The sequence below is a fragment of the Patella vulgata genome, chromosome 8 (assembly GCF_932274485.2).
Source record: "Patella vulgata chromosome 8, xgPatVulg1.2, whole genome shotgun sequence".
Lineage (NCBI taxonomy): Eukaryota > Metazoa > Mollusca > Gastropoda > Patellidae > Patella > Patella vulgata.
In genome coordinates, this window is record NC_065886.2 from 2,415,468 (window position 1) to 2,430,345 (window position 14,878).

At 36.3% G+C, this 14,878-nt stretch overlaps 2 protein-coding genes across 6 annotated transcripts in view; one reads left to right on the forward strand and one right to left on the reverse strand.

Annotated features, from left to right (window-relative positions):
• The window catches only part of LOC126830219 (histone H4 transcription factor), a 38,467-nt gene that overhangs the window by 6,087 nt on the left and 17,502 nt on the right, over nucleotides 1-14,878 (forward strand). For 3 of the 4 annotated variants that reach the window (XR_008788939.1, XM_050560565.2, XM_050560566.2), the window contains one exon: nucleotides 82-234. Coding sequence is in view for 1 of the 4 variants with exons in the window: in XM_050560565.2 (XP_050416522.1) it covers nucleotides 82-234 (153 nt within the window). In the remaining 3 variants the exon portion in view is untranslated. Of the gene's footprint in view, nucleotides 1-81; nucleotides 235-13,496; nucleotides 13,547-14,878 lie in introns of those variants that run through there. The other variant, XM_050560567.2, reaches the window with a different exon arrangement.
• Nucleotides 3,581-14,878, reverse strand: part of LOC126830222 (11-beta-hydroxysteroid dehydrogenase type 2) — a 94,708-nt gene continuing 83,410 nt past the window's right edge. For both annotated transcript variants that reach the window (XM_056102618.1, XM_050560570.2), the window contains exons 2-6: nucleotides 10,513-10,725; nucleotides 7,843-8,025; nucleotides 7,108-7,245; nucleotides 5,392-5,505; nucleotides 3,581-4,578 (exon numbers count right to left, since the gene is read on the reverse strand). In XM_056102618.1, the coding sequence (XP_055958593.1) occupies nucleotides 4,349-4,578; nucleotides 5,392-5,505; nucleotides 7,108-7,245; nucleotides 7,843-8,025; nucleotides 10,513-10,725 (878 nt within the window). In that variant the 3' untranslated portion in view covers nucleotides 3,581-4,348. The remainder of the gene's footprint in view (nucleotides 4,579-5,391; nucleotides 5,506-7,107; nucleotides 7,246-7,842; nucleotides 8,026-10,512; nucleotides 10,726-14,878) is intronic.

Sequence of the window (14,878 nt, forward strand, 5' to 3'; positions counted from 1 at the left end):
CTCTCTCTCTCTCTCTCTCTCACAATGGGAGCTAACTCTTGTTTTGATTAGTTAGAATAAAATACTTCTGTATTATTATAGGCTGTGATACATTAGTTCGAAGCAAATACAAACTAAAGGAACATATTCGAAGTCATTCACAAGAAAAGGTTGTAGCTTGTCCAACATGTGGTGGTCTGTTTGCTAATCGCACAAAATTCATTGATCATCAGAAACGACAAGCTGATACTGCCAGTAAGTAAAAAATACAATTTTCTTTATAAATTACTGCTGTTCTTATTAAATTTCAGATTTAACTCTTCCATTAATATGAGCGCAGATCGCAATTTTTCTGTGCGAGCCAGTGGTTCCTTTAACCAAGTTGAATCAACTGGCGTGGTTTTGATTCCCCATTTGTAAGGAGTTGGGTTGCCTGTCCAGCCTCATGGGTTTTCTCTGGGTCCTTTGGTTTCGTCCCACTGCTAAAGACCCCTACACGCAAGCGAATTATTGAAATAAAATTGAACCATGTGTTAGTCCTGAAATGACCTAGTTTGTGTCGAGTTGATGTTGATGTTTCTGTAAGACATAAAATGAAAAGGGGTTAACGTCCTACTGTTCTATCCGACAGGGCTAATGAAGACAGGCATACACACTACTGCCAAGGGATCTTTTACGTGCATGCCAATAGGAAAACATCATCTCGTTTTTTTTTATACCATCCGAACAACTATACCAGAGATCGAACACCCGACCTCCAGGTTACTGAACCATCGTCTTACCCGCCGAGCCATCGTGGCACCCAGTTTCTGCTTACCAGATCCGGCGTTATTATTAAAACTAGTAGAAATAGTCTCAGTCTGGAGTTCGCATCTTCGACCCCTGGAGGTCGCATCTTCGACCCCTGCATTGGTCGAGAAAGTTCATCAGGATTTTCCAACATGGTTTCCCCTTGTCAATGGTGGAGGGCGGAAGGCCTGACAAGGACAGCAGTCTAGGTCTTTCGGATGGGACGCAAAACCAAGGTCCAGTGTATACATTGGGGTGCACACAACGATCCCTTAATGCTGCCTTGGCAAAATTTCCCTCATAGCACACTGTATAGTGTCTTCATTAGCCCAGTCGGAGCAGAGCATTAGGAAATAAAACCCTTTGTCATTTTCTTGTACGCAGGTTTATCTTTACGTGTTGTGTAGTCCTTGTAAACTTACTATGCAGTCATAATTGAGAAAATTTGACTTTTGTGTCATCAGCACCCTTTATTACCATATTTTTGGACCAAGTTTGAAACATAGTTGGTAAATAAAATTGATATTTATTTTGTTGATTAATAATATGTACATTGTAGTTTACCAACCAAAATAACAAAAAATGTTATATCTTATCAACAAAAATTACAGTGCTAGCTTTTAAATGTGCATTTTAGACTGCTCAACGTCCTTAAAAAAGTTGGCAATCCTTCATCACTGATATTAAACAAATCACACATATTTATACATATGTAAGTGTGATGGTTGAGCTTAATCCACACAAGCACTTCATCACTATTATTTCAATGAAATATTTATGGAAAATATTTTCTTCATTTAACCACTTGAGGCTGACCTTAAAAATATCTTTGTTTCGCCTAACGCGACCGACTAACTAAAACCACCCCCGACTTAAATTATTTTATTGCACTTTTCCACGATCTTTTTATTTTATTTCGTGTGTCAACCTGAAATATATCATGAGAGTTATTTCCCTTTACTATGGCTATGGTTTGATTCATTATTGAAACTGGTTGATCAAGACGAAAGCGTCATAGGTGTCGCTTCTCAACAAAATGGTTGCAGACGAATACACGTCCATTCCCACGAAATGATTCTACCTCTATGTCTGTGGTGTGTAGTTTTAAACATGACGACGATATTTTCAATATCCGTTTTCGAGAAAAATGAAGGCACAACCCGCACTATCGTTAAAAACGTGTTGAAGGAGTTTCACACTTCAAGTTCGTGGCAAATCGTGTGCGAGTCGGGCATCACGAAAAATCCCGATGTCATTGATTTGTTTGCCAATAAAGAAGACGAATGTTTCCACCCGGAAAATTATTAAGCTGTGAAATTAGCTCTTAAGTTTAATAAAAACTTTCAGTTCGTTACTTTTTACGTCAGACCCCAAATTCATTAAACAAAATTAATGAATCTGTGGTATACAGCTAATAAGTTTTCTGTATTGATTTCTCTGACTTTAAAAAAAAATCTGAAAAAAAAAACGACCTACCGACCCTTCTCCTCGATAGTGGGTCGGGTTTGGTGAAACAAAGATATTTTTAAGGTCAGCCTGAGACTGTGTTAATTAAAAAATAATAATAGTCTAGAGTCTTTAGTCTGCATGTTTTCGTTTTGGACTTACTTGCCAATATTGTTTTATTGGATTTTTTTTGCAAATAAAAGAAAAGGAAGTGCTAAACTTTTAGGACAGCTGTCTAGTCATTCTGATGGAACAAATAAAAAGGGTCCCGTGTACACATTGGCGTGCACATAAAAGATTTCTTAGCTGTTGGAATTTGATATAAGAGTAAGCTGTAGTGACGCTGTCCGAGCAAAATTTCCCTCATAGTACACTGTGTTCGACGTATGCCCGTCTTCATTAGCCCAGCGGGAGTAGGACGTTAAACCCCGTTTCATTTCATGGTAACTTTCAGAAGACACATAATATTACACATCAGTTTAGATCACCTCACTTCCATTTACAGAATAAAGGTTTCCAAATTCAGGGGAACCTTGAAATATTTATTTGAGCAAAGATTCTTGAAGATTTTAAATTTTGTCTGAGTTAAAGACACTTGTTTAGTTGCTAAAACGCCAGTATTCTGTAAATTAAAATAACTCTGGTTATTGACACTCAGTGAGAAGTGGTATGAAATAGTTCCAACTCAGATTTCAGGGGGGTTGGATGGCTGAATGGTTAGCGTGCGCGCTGTATCATAAAGTCTGTCATTGAGTCGACTGGCGCGGCTTTGAATCCCCGGTTGTACGTGACAAGGAGTAGGGTCGCCTGTCCAACCTTGTGGGTTTTCTCCGGGTCCTCTGGTTTCCTCCCTCTGCTGAAGACCCCTATGCGCAAGCGAATTATTGAAATAAAATTAAACCATATGTTAGTCCTGAAATGACCTAGTTGTGTCGAGTGGACGTTAAACCCCATTTCTCTCTCTCTCTCCAACTCAGATTTCAGAAGACAGAAGCTATCATCCAATAGCTGTTCGTACATTTATTGTAGGCCTAAATATTCTAATAATATGCACAGATTAACATGAGAATTCCCATAGATTTGTATAAAAATTATTGCATATTTATCACTGTATAGTTGATATCGTTGACTAAGCAACAAATAACTTTTATAAACGAATAAATAAATGGCCCCCTAATCAAAGGTGTTAATACTTAATTGTATTTGATTCTTATTTTTGTTGCATATTCTGTATATATTTGCCTACTATTCACATACCTGTATCATTTGTTTGATAAAGACGAGATTATCCTCGTCAAAACATCGCTTAGTAATAAACTCAGTCAATAAAATTGTACCTTGTGTGAATAAATACGACACTAGCAGATCAAAGACATCATTTTATATACATAATGTTTATTAGTTCATTAAAATTGTTAGTAATCAGACAGAAGTCATTAAGTAGGTGTTACGTCATTAAGGTGAATGATATACACCACTATTGTCCAGGTTTGTGTATTCAATAGTGATGGGTGTTATAAATAGTCATATTTTTACACCAGTAGTGACATCTTTTACAGCTAGTTACACACCTACTAATTAATGACAACTGTATAATTTCTAACCACTTTCTATACATACTAAACATTAGTTTAGAATACTGACCACTTAGTCATTTAATGACAAAAATTGCCATTACTAAAAGGCCTAGGTTTATAAGTCACCGGTATCAGCTTACCAGTGTATGTCTGTCACCTTACTGACGTTTGTGTATTGTCAGTGTATATAACTGTCTATACACAAGGTTTCTGGAGTTTACCTGTATTGGCAGTGTATATACACAATGTTTCTGGTGTTTACCTGTATTGGCAGTGTCTATACACAATGTTTCTGGAGTTTACCTGTATTGGCAGTGTATATAGTGTATATATATATATTGTCAGTGTATATAACTGTCTATACACAATGTATCCGGTGTTTACATGTATTGTCAGTATATATCTGTAAACTGTATATTCATCTAGTACCACGTTTCAAATTAAAAATGACCGAGACCCCACAATTTAAACACTTTGGTCTCGCTCAAATCTTGCATTGCTGTCAGACGGTGTTCATTAAATATTATGGTGAAATTGACTGTTCAACTTCCCTTCATTCACGCTGTTTTACTGTCACGAATTAACGCTTGAGGCATGAAATCAAACCAATCGGCCATTAATTTAATAATTTGATCACCAATAAAGGTAGGTAGATGTAGGTATAGAAACGGGAGACAACGAGACAATAATCCACGATAATACCATGGCTGGGGATCGTGAGATAAAAGAGCATCCACCATGGCATCTAAAATAGAGGTTAAGTCACTGTTGAGGACACTTTCATGATCTGAAAAAAAAGTAAATTGATTTATAGAGATGATTGTTTTACCATGCCTAAAATTATTTCCTAAAATTAGGGGCTGTCATATTGGAAAGGGTGTCATGCTCTTGGTAGTTCATCAAACTGACTTGAGATGGTCTAACTAGTGTGACAGTGGTGTCACTTTGGGCTTAAGTGGTAAAATAGTTGAATTCATGTTATTGACCTAGTCCCCAACCCCTCTAAAATCAGTGTGACTTATATAACACATGGGGCCTAAGAGGGTTATTTAAAAAATTGGAGTCGGTCGTTATCCCAAAAATTAAACTCCAGTTTCTTCCATAGAAATTAATCTCTAAGTCACATGTACATGTATCAATTAAAATTAAATTTAGACTCAGAGGATCCTCACTAAATTTTGGCCTATAAACAGTATTTGATTAGTAGAAATTAAATGATACACAAAAAATTCAAATCAAAGCGAATATTAATTGTGGCAGACATACTATTCTTTAGAGTAATGAAAACTCATGCCGATTCACACCCAGAGTGTTTCGCATTTTAAAGTTTGATAGATATTTTTGTAAATATGATTGTCCTGAAATAGACATCTTGTACTGTTTTTTTTTACCTGGCATTTTGAAAATAAATAATAATGGTGGCTTGGTGAGTAAGACACGGACTCACTGACCTACAGGTTACGTGTTTGATCCTGGTGTTGACCGTACGTGGTTCCCCCCTTGTCCAAGGTGCAGAATGAAAGGCCTGATAAGCGAAAGTATTTAGTTATTGGGCTGGGACGACAAACTGCATACCCTAACCTCATTTTATTTCACTTACCTGGCATTTTGAATTTGACATAAAAACATTCCTTCCCATAATCCCTTTTAACTGTATCGTTAGCAGCTGTCCACCATCTTTCTGCTGTTTGAACTTTATCATAATTTAAAATACCTTCAAGAAAGAAATAATATCTAAATGGGCATTATGGGAGATTAGATAAATATCTGACAGTTCTCGCTCAAATAGTTGAAAAATAGATAACGTAATGAGAATATGTTGAAATTGCATTCAAAATGCCCCACTCTGAACCGAGATATTAGCTATTGAATTTTAGGCCTAGCCTCGATTATCATTACTAAAGTCAGTATGGTAAAATTATCCATTTTGACATTAAATCATCCATCACAAAATGTATTCAAATCCAATAAATCTCACAGGCTAGCGATGGCATCGAGAGTTGATTATGGTCTGAATAGGTTAATTAATGTCTAATTAATCATTTGGATAACATTTCAGGCCTAAAGAAAGACCTGAAATAGACAGATTTAGCTCTTGCATAATGTATGTTCAATGTGAGGTGGTTAATCTGAATGGTTTAACATATAAACTTTAGATCATAATGTCTGTCATTGAGTCAAGTGGCTTAGTTTCGATTCCTTGCTTGTACGTGACAAGGAGTCCATCCAACCTCTTGGGTTTTCTCTGGATCCTTCAGTTTCCTCCCACTGCTAAAGACCCATGTGTTCAAGCAAATTATTGAAATAAAATTGAACCATGTGATAGTCCCAAAATGGCCTAGTTTGTGTCAAGTGGTCGTTAAACCCCATTGCTCTCTCTCTTGCTCTGGGTCCTCCGGTTTGCTCCCAATGCCAACGACTAATACACTAATTTTGCTCCCAATGCCAAAGACTAATACACTAATTAATGTGAATTATTGTAATAAAATTGAGTCATGTGTCCTGACTTGTTGAGTGGACAATAAACCCCATTGTTTTAGCTGCATGATTATTCAATGAACTTCTCTACAATAAAATTTTGGTCAGCTTTCAATTAGAGCTGTGCGATATATTGGTTTTTCGATCTAAAAACGTCATAGAAATAAAATCTGTCAAAAATACCGTATTTACAAAAATATCAAAAAAACGACCATACCTCGATATATCCCGGTTTTGATTTTCTGGATGATTAATATAAAAATTGAAAAACTGACTTCCTTATTATTTTATTTACGATATTTTAATGCTTAATGATGAATAAATACTGTTATAAACTCCCGAGTGTTCATTTCACGAAGTTTGGAAACACCGTTAAAGATCTTTCTTTATGCCACTTTTCCACCCGATCGATACCGTTAGGATTATCCATGTTTCTGTTCAATTTCTACGCATGTTGATCAGCTCGTTAAATTTTGTATATAAATTCAGTACTGTATTTATTCTAAAGAAATTTAATAACATTGACTACAAATGTAAATTGAAATGTACTCCAGGGGTATTTCCGACTTTTTATGCATGTTTATTTACATTTAAAAGGTGATAAACTGAAATTATTGACATTTTATAAAATGTTGTCATGTTCCAGAGATATTGCCCAGCTCTACTTTCAATTGTTTACATATATTTTACTACAACCAGGGTGTCGTGTAGTTTTAGCAGGAGTTTTTGTTAATTAATAACTACATGATGTAATCATTTCTTGTCAGATTTAATTAGCAATTTTTAACTTATTGATTAAATGTTATAATCCTTTGTGATACAATGTTATTAGACCTACCTGTTTTATAACCACTAGGTATAATCATGGAAACTTTAATACCCCATGCCTGTAATTCATATCTCCATACCTCCGTCATACTGGCTAGAGCAGCTTTAGATGCACAGTATACTCCCATCAGAGGTATCGGCGCCAGACCTGATCAATAAAACAAATATTGGGGCTGAGACTTCCTAATAAACATAATTGTTTTTTTTGTTTTTTTTTACTACATTCCTCTGTTTTTCGGCTATCTTGCGAGACAAATCGTTGTGTTTATTGAGAACCGATTTGAATACCAACTCAAGACCTACTTCATATATATATTGAAATAAGTACCTGAAACTCAGTCGTTTTTGTATTTCTGAGGAGAGCTAAAAATCGCTCCCCTAAATAAGAATGATTTAGAAATTAAGAAGAGTGATTTAGAAATTAAGGAGAGTGATCTGATATTAAGGAAAGGGATTAGTTGTGTGTATGAGAAATGGTTCTGAAGATTGATAACTGCATGTAATGGGGTCATTCCTGGTTTGATAAATGATAATAAACCCCCAATGACTTTGTAAAGGAGAGCGATTTTCAATTTTAAGGGGAGGTAAAAAAAACCCAACCCTTGGTCGACATTCAGGTGATCACTCGCCTTAAAAAACAATGACTGGAAACTGATTTGTTTTTTCGTAAAACAGCATCATGTGATATAAACACTTGTCTTTCAATAGGCGATACAGTAGAAATACATGGTTGTATTTGTCTTACCTGCATTACTAGCGATGTTAACTAGTCTACCTTTACTCCGTCTAAGAAGAGGTAAAAACGCCTTGCAGATATTTACAGGACCAAAATAATTCACTGCCATAATTTTCTGCATGTCTTCAACGGTCATCATTTCCACGTTGCCAATGTAACATATCCCAGCATTGTTGACAATACCCCATAGCTCTGTTAAAATATATTCCAACATTGTTTGCAATACCCATTATCTCTGTTAGTTAGTATGTTAAAATGTACATATGCACCAACTAGTGCTGATATCAAGTAAAATTTTACGCATCGATGCATCGGACGCAAACATTGATTCTCGTATCGATGCATCGGAAATTTGCCGCCATTTTGTTAATCAAAAATTACAGAAATAACATTAGTATTTCTGATAGAAACATAAATTTCCCTAACATTATCATTAGGCCTATTATAGAAATGTCGATTTATTTGAATAAATTTTTTTCCACAATGTTCTTCTGTTATTTATTATGACATTAATATCATCCGATTCACTTCAATTGACACTCATTCCAAGAGACAGCGTTTGCATTATTTATACGAATCGTATCAAAGCCTGTCTATAGGGGTTTATGAATTCTCTATTGCTCGTGCAGAAAATAAGACTGAATCGTTTTAAAACTAGCGTTAAGAACCGGCCGTGAAATATTATCCTTCTGACAGTTCGTTTGGTCATTAAAATTAACAGTGAAATTGACCTTGGGGTTAAAGGACACGATATCCAGGGGACGTAGCCAGCAAATGCAGTCTTTGTAGTCACTGGAAAATGGAGACAAACATAACAGAAGCGTAGGGTAAACAGGTCAAGCCTAATAATTTGTGCGGGATTCATTGAATTGTTCCGTTACATATATATTGTTTTATTTTGAATTATAAAAACATATTGAAAAGGTGTTTTTTTTATTCTAGTGGACGAACTTGTGAACTCCTCGGAGTCCTCGCACTCCTCGGACACATAAAGCTAATTATTAGTATTTTTTGCCGATGCATTGATAATACAAAAAAGGACCGAGAATCGAATTGGCGTCAGGGGAATACTTGATGATCCCTGCATTGGCCGAGAAAGTTCATCCAGATTTTCCGGCGTGGTTTCCCCTTGTCAGTGATGCAGGACGGAGGGCCTGACAAGGAAAGCTGTATAGTCGTTCGGATTGGACGAAAAACCGAGGTCCCGTGTACACATTGGCGTGTACGTAAAAGATCCCTTGGCAGTTGGAATTCGATATATAAGAGTAGGCCGTAGTGCCGCTGTCCGGGCAAAATTTCCCTCATAGCACACTGTATGGCGTATGCCCGTCTTCATTAGCCCAGGTTAGGAGCACAGAACAGTAGGACGTTAAACTCCATTTCATTTCATTTCATTTCGATACTTGATATCAGCACTAGCACCAACATTGTTTGCAGCGCCCAGTAATAAGCAGTAATTGTATTCTATAGAATTGTGACCTGTTTATTCAGGTTCAATTACTAAATGCTATTGAAACAATTTAATTGCTACTTCAAATTATTTACATGCCAACTTTGTTTACAAGTCACCTAGCATTGTTTACATTGCCACCTAGCATTGTTTACATTGCCACCTAACATTGTTTGCATTGGCACCTAAAATTGTTTACATTGTCACCTAAAATTGTTTACATGCCACCTAGCATTGTTTTACATTGCCGCCTAAAATTGTGTACACTACCACCTAACCTTGTTTATATTACCAACTAACCTTGTGTACATTACCACCTAACATTGTCTACATTGTCACCTAACATTGTCTACATAGTACCAAGCATTGTTAAAATATATACCAATATTGTTTTACAGTGTGCTCTGTTCAAGCCTCCATGGAACAGAAGTTAAATATAGCTACAGAATATCATTTTCTGAAAACTGATTTTTCTCAGCTATTTCTAAACTGATTGAGTTCAAATAAACATTGAAATTGATCAGAATGAATTGTACTGTTGATACATCAAGACTGTTTAAGATATGTATAGGCAATCTAGCTTAAGACCTGTACACGCAATCAAGATATTGAAATAAAACTTAATCATAGGTTAGTCCCGATATGACCTTGTTTGTTTTGAGTGGATGTTAAACCCATCTCTCTCTCTTTTTGCTTGACCCGATATTTTTATACTGTAAATATAGGTCGTCTGTGGTCTTGACTTAAAGAATTTAGTTGGACTTTTTTTTTTATTTTAGATTAAACATATATTATGCAAGAGCTAAATCTGCCTATTGCAGGTCTTTCTTTACACCTGAAATACTATCTAAATTATTAATTAGACATTAATTAACTTATTCAGACTATAATCAACTCTCGATGTCATGGCTAGCCTGCGATATTTACTGGATAAGGATCCGATCTGCTGCTCAACTCGCATTCATGATTAAATCAAGAAATAGATAAAACAAGAATATCTATTTTATCTTATTGACTTTAGTAATGATGATTGAAGCTAGGCCCAAAATTCAATCACTAAATTTTCAGAGGGGATCAATTTGACTGAAATTTTCAGCAAATACCCTTTACATTATCTATAACTATTATAGTGAGAACTGTCAGCTCTTTATCTAATCTCCCATAATGTATCTTTAAATATTTTGGGTGACCTATTTAATTATAGCGTGCTTCATCTATTATCTACATACTGTTGTTGCCGAGAGCAGACGTAACTTCCTTGACGGCCAAATCAATCTGCATTGTATCTCTAACATCTAATTGTACTGTCTGCAGGCGACTGGAACAAGAGTCTACTAATTCCTTTTCTCCTGCTCCGTCTTTAAATAAACAACCAGCAAAGACTTGAAAACCAAGACTATCTAACTTTTTAGCCAGTTCATGTCCAATACCTTGATCACAACCTGCAGAAAAGGGAGAAATCTAAAATCAGTAACAAGTACAAACTCATTAAACTCTTAACATATTTTATTCAGAACGGTTACAAGTATGACTCATGTTGAATACACTAGGCGGGGAGGGGAGGGGGTTAATGTGTGCATGCTTGTATGTGACAAGGAGTAGGGGTCGCCTGTCCAACCTTGTGGGTTTTCTTTTGGTCCTCCAGTTTCCTCCCACTGCTAAAACCCCTATGCACAAGAGAATTATTGAAATAAAATTGAACTATATGTTAGTTCTGAAATGACCTAGTTTGTGTCGAGTGGACGTTAAACCCCATATCTCTCTCACACACATTATGCTGGTGACTTAATTTTCACAGTGCTGGGGGAATGTTTGTGGATTTTTTATGCAATCACTATAATACTGTGTTCCACTTATGTTTCTCCTCATTCTACAGAATAGCATATTTTTGGTAGGAGTATCCGGACCATGCTTTTCTGGAATCTTTTAAACTTTCACATAAACACAACTGGGTGAAAGAATCCCTTTTATGAGCACATGACAATGGCATGTCTTCTTCTGAAAATAGGTTTTCATCTGGTAGTTCATTCGAAAGATAAAAATAAAACGTGCGTTTGTCCCGTAAATGATATTGATTAAATGTTGAATATATTTTACAAATTTACATGGAGGTTGCATTAGCAGAGAAAGTTCATCAGGATTTTGTGATGTGGTTTCCAGTTGTCAATGGTGCAGGGTGGCGGGCCTTGCAAAGACAGCTGTGTAGTCCTTCGGATGGAATGAAAAGCATGTCCTGTGTACACATTGGTGTGCACGTAAAAGATCCCGTGGCAGTTGGAATTCGATATAAGACCCTGTCCAGTCAAAATTACCCTCATAGTACACTGTATGGCGTATGCCCGTCTTCATTAGCCCAGTTCGGAGCAGAACTGTAGGAAATAAAACCCATTTCATTTCATTTCAAATTTACATCTATTTTTTGTACGTTTTCCATCCAGATTTGTTGATACGCAAAATCTGTTACTTTTTAATACAAATTTTTAAAAACAATTTGATTGAGAAGGTTTTTTTTTTCTGTTTAACACATTGAAGCTTACATAGTTATATATCTATGTATATATACAAAACTATTTCTGCAACTTAATTTCCTGTTCCTGTCTTGTTCCTTGCATCATCAGTGTTTCTCTACCAGATAAACTTTAAACCCTAGGGTTATATAAACATTCCAATATTTCTGGTGCCAGTTCTATTAACAGTATAAGACAGCTTGTGTCTGGAAGAGACTTCAGCTAGCACCAGAAACAACCTAAACGTGTTACTCAGTACAGTCACAAATGGAATAATATTTCAGTTCTGTCTAAGCAAACCTAAATCCACCACATCATAAATATTTATGTTCTAAATGTACCAAGAACATTCCTGAAAGTCTTGAGACAACCCAATTATTATACATGCCTGAACAGTAGGACATTAAGATCATCTAGTACATTAAAGGGATGCTCTCACTTTTACTGACATAAGAGATTTCAAGTCATGACTCACATGATACAATATTTGGGAAATATTCCCCCCCCCCTTTTTTTGTTGGATTGTTTCCCTCATAAACGATGCACGGTGCCAGGTACGGCATGGTTAAATTTTCGTAGTGTAAACGTTAGCCGGTCTGAGAAAGGGTATCTGTACGTATTACTTCGCATGCTCCAAATGAACCTTGACAACCGAACCCGCCACTCGAACGTTGACAGTTCTGTCATCAGTTCTGCCAAAATGGCTGCCCTAATTAAATCAACTGATATAATTGTCATCTTCCGGGGAATTTGCATAGGGACTGAAATTAACTTTTTTATCAAGAGTTAGACATTTGGCGTGTAAACGGGTCAATTTCTTGAAATTCATCGCGGTCTGGTACTGTGCCGAGAACGGCACGCTTATCGCAGCCAAGTGTAAACAGGGATATTGTTTTCATTTTGAGTGAAGCCCGGAACTGTTTAGTGGACACTTACGGCTAGCGATCAGATCCGTTTGTTTGAATGGATATGTACGGTTGTTGTTTGTGGTCTGTATGTCTTGTGTGTCTTGTCCATGTTTTGTGTAATTGTTTGTATGTGGTCTCCTTGGCCGAGAAAAGTCCCTGGGTTTGTTTTGTCTAATTGTTTGTATGTGGTCTCCTTGCAAATTGGAGGTTCCCTCCCAGTGTCGGCCAAGAAAATTCATCAGTATTTTCCGGCGTGGTTTTCCCTAGTCAGTGGGGCAGGGTGGTGGGCCTGACAAGGACAGCTGCCTACTTCTAATCATTCACATGGAATGAAAAACCAAGGTCCTGTTTGTACACATTGGCATGCCCGTAAAAGATCTCTTGATATTTAGTTTTAAAAAAAAAATCCAGGTAAAGATACTCAGTTGTTATCAAACAGGTATAATAAAAAAAAACCACAACACAATTTATATGGAAAACAAATACTAGTATATACTCATTTGTCCTTGAAAGAGAACACATGTTAAAACATTGTCCTTTGCGTGTACAACCTTGTCATATCCATGACAGTTATCTTGTCTTATTTATATGTTATGCTCAATCGCTAAATACCACTCAAGGACGGGATAATTTAAACTATTTTAAACACAGTCAACATTAGTAAATACCACTCAAGGACTTGATAATTTATTCTATTTTAAACACAGTCAACATTAGTAAATGCCACTCAAGGATGAGATAACTTGTTTTTGTTATTTTTGAGAGGGGGGGGGGCGGACTAGCTGATTTAAGCTATTTTAAACATTTAAATCAACAGTAGGTCGACATATTTAAACAAAAACAACAAGGTGAGTTGATATAAAGGTGCAACAGGTACAATATATTTGAACATGCTCATGCAGTTTAAGGAAATGTTAGAGATGTTTTAATTGTTAAATCTACCTGTAGGTATTTATAAACACCTCCATGTTTGATTGTCATGGTATTGTACCTGCACCTAAATCCCCATGTTGTCTCTCTCTTGGTTCAAATAGTACACGAAAAACAACCTACTTCTCTTACACTATTTTTTAATCATTTTTTTAAAATGTATTTTTTCGTAAGTGAGATGCATCAATATCTGATGGCTGCTGCTGTGATTTCAATCTGTAAAGATGGTCGTTCTTGATATAATAGTTGAAAAATACATGTTGATATATGTAGTGAAAAAGGAATGGGTTAAATAAAGTATATTGATTTTGAAAATGTATTTTTTCGTTAGTGAGATGAATCAGTATCTGATGACTGCTGTGATTTCAGTCTATAAAATCATTAAGTCTGTCATTGAGTCAACTGGCGTGCTTTCTAATCTCCGGTTGTACGTGACAAGGAGTAGGGTCGCCTGTCCAACTTCGTGGGTTTTCTCCGGGTCCTCCGGTTTCCTCCCACTGCTAAAGACCCCTACGCTCAAGCGAATTATGAAAATAAAATTGAACCATATGTTAGTCCCGAAATGACCTAGTTTGTGTCGAGTGGACTTTAAACCCCATTTCTCTCTCTCTCTCTCTCTCTCTCTCTCTCTCTCTCTCTCTCCTCTCTCTCTCTCTCTCTCTCTCAGTCCATAAAGATGCATTATTTAAGATTAAGATGGTCGTTCTTGATATAATAGTTGAAAAATAGATAATGAAAAAGGAATAGGTTAAAAAGGTATATTGAAAGTTTTAGTCAGATTACTTTATTCTGAGCTAAGTTATGAGTGTTTGAAGATTTGACAGGGGAGGAGAGTTGGCGGGGGTGGGGGGGGGTGATGACTGAATGGTGGTTATCATAAGGTCTGTCATTGAGTCAACTGAATAATAAACAAAGTCTCAATTATCCATTTTAACATTAAAGTATTAAGTGGACGATGTGTTTGAAACTATTTAATATCACAGCCATCCGATCGTCGGGGAAGTGAATTATTGACCTGTGTAAATCAATGCCTAAGTTAACATGTTTTGACGTTCTGACTCAAGCCGTCAACTTCCAGACAATCACCATTGAGGAAACAACCGCTGTTAATATACCAGTGGTGTGATTTCTACTCTATGTCTTTCTTATAAATCTGTATTATTTTAATGGATTGCGAGTTAAAGCTGTATTATTTACAGGCCCAGGACTGTACAGCAGCGCAGTGGACGTTTCGACTACCTAGATCCTTT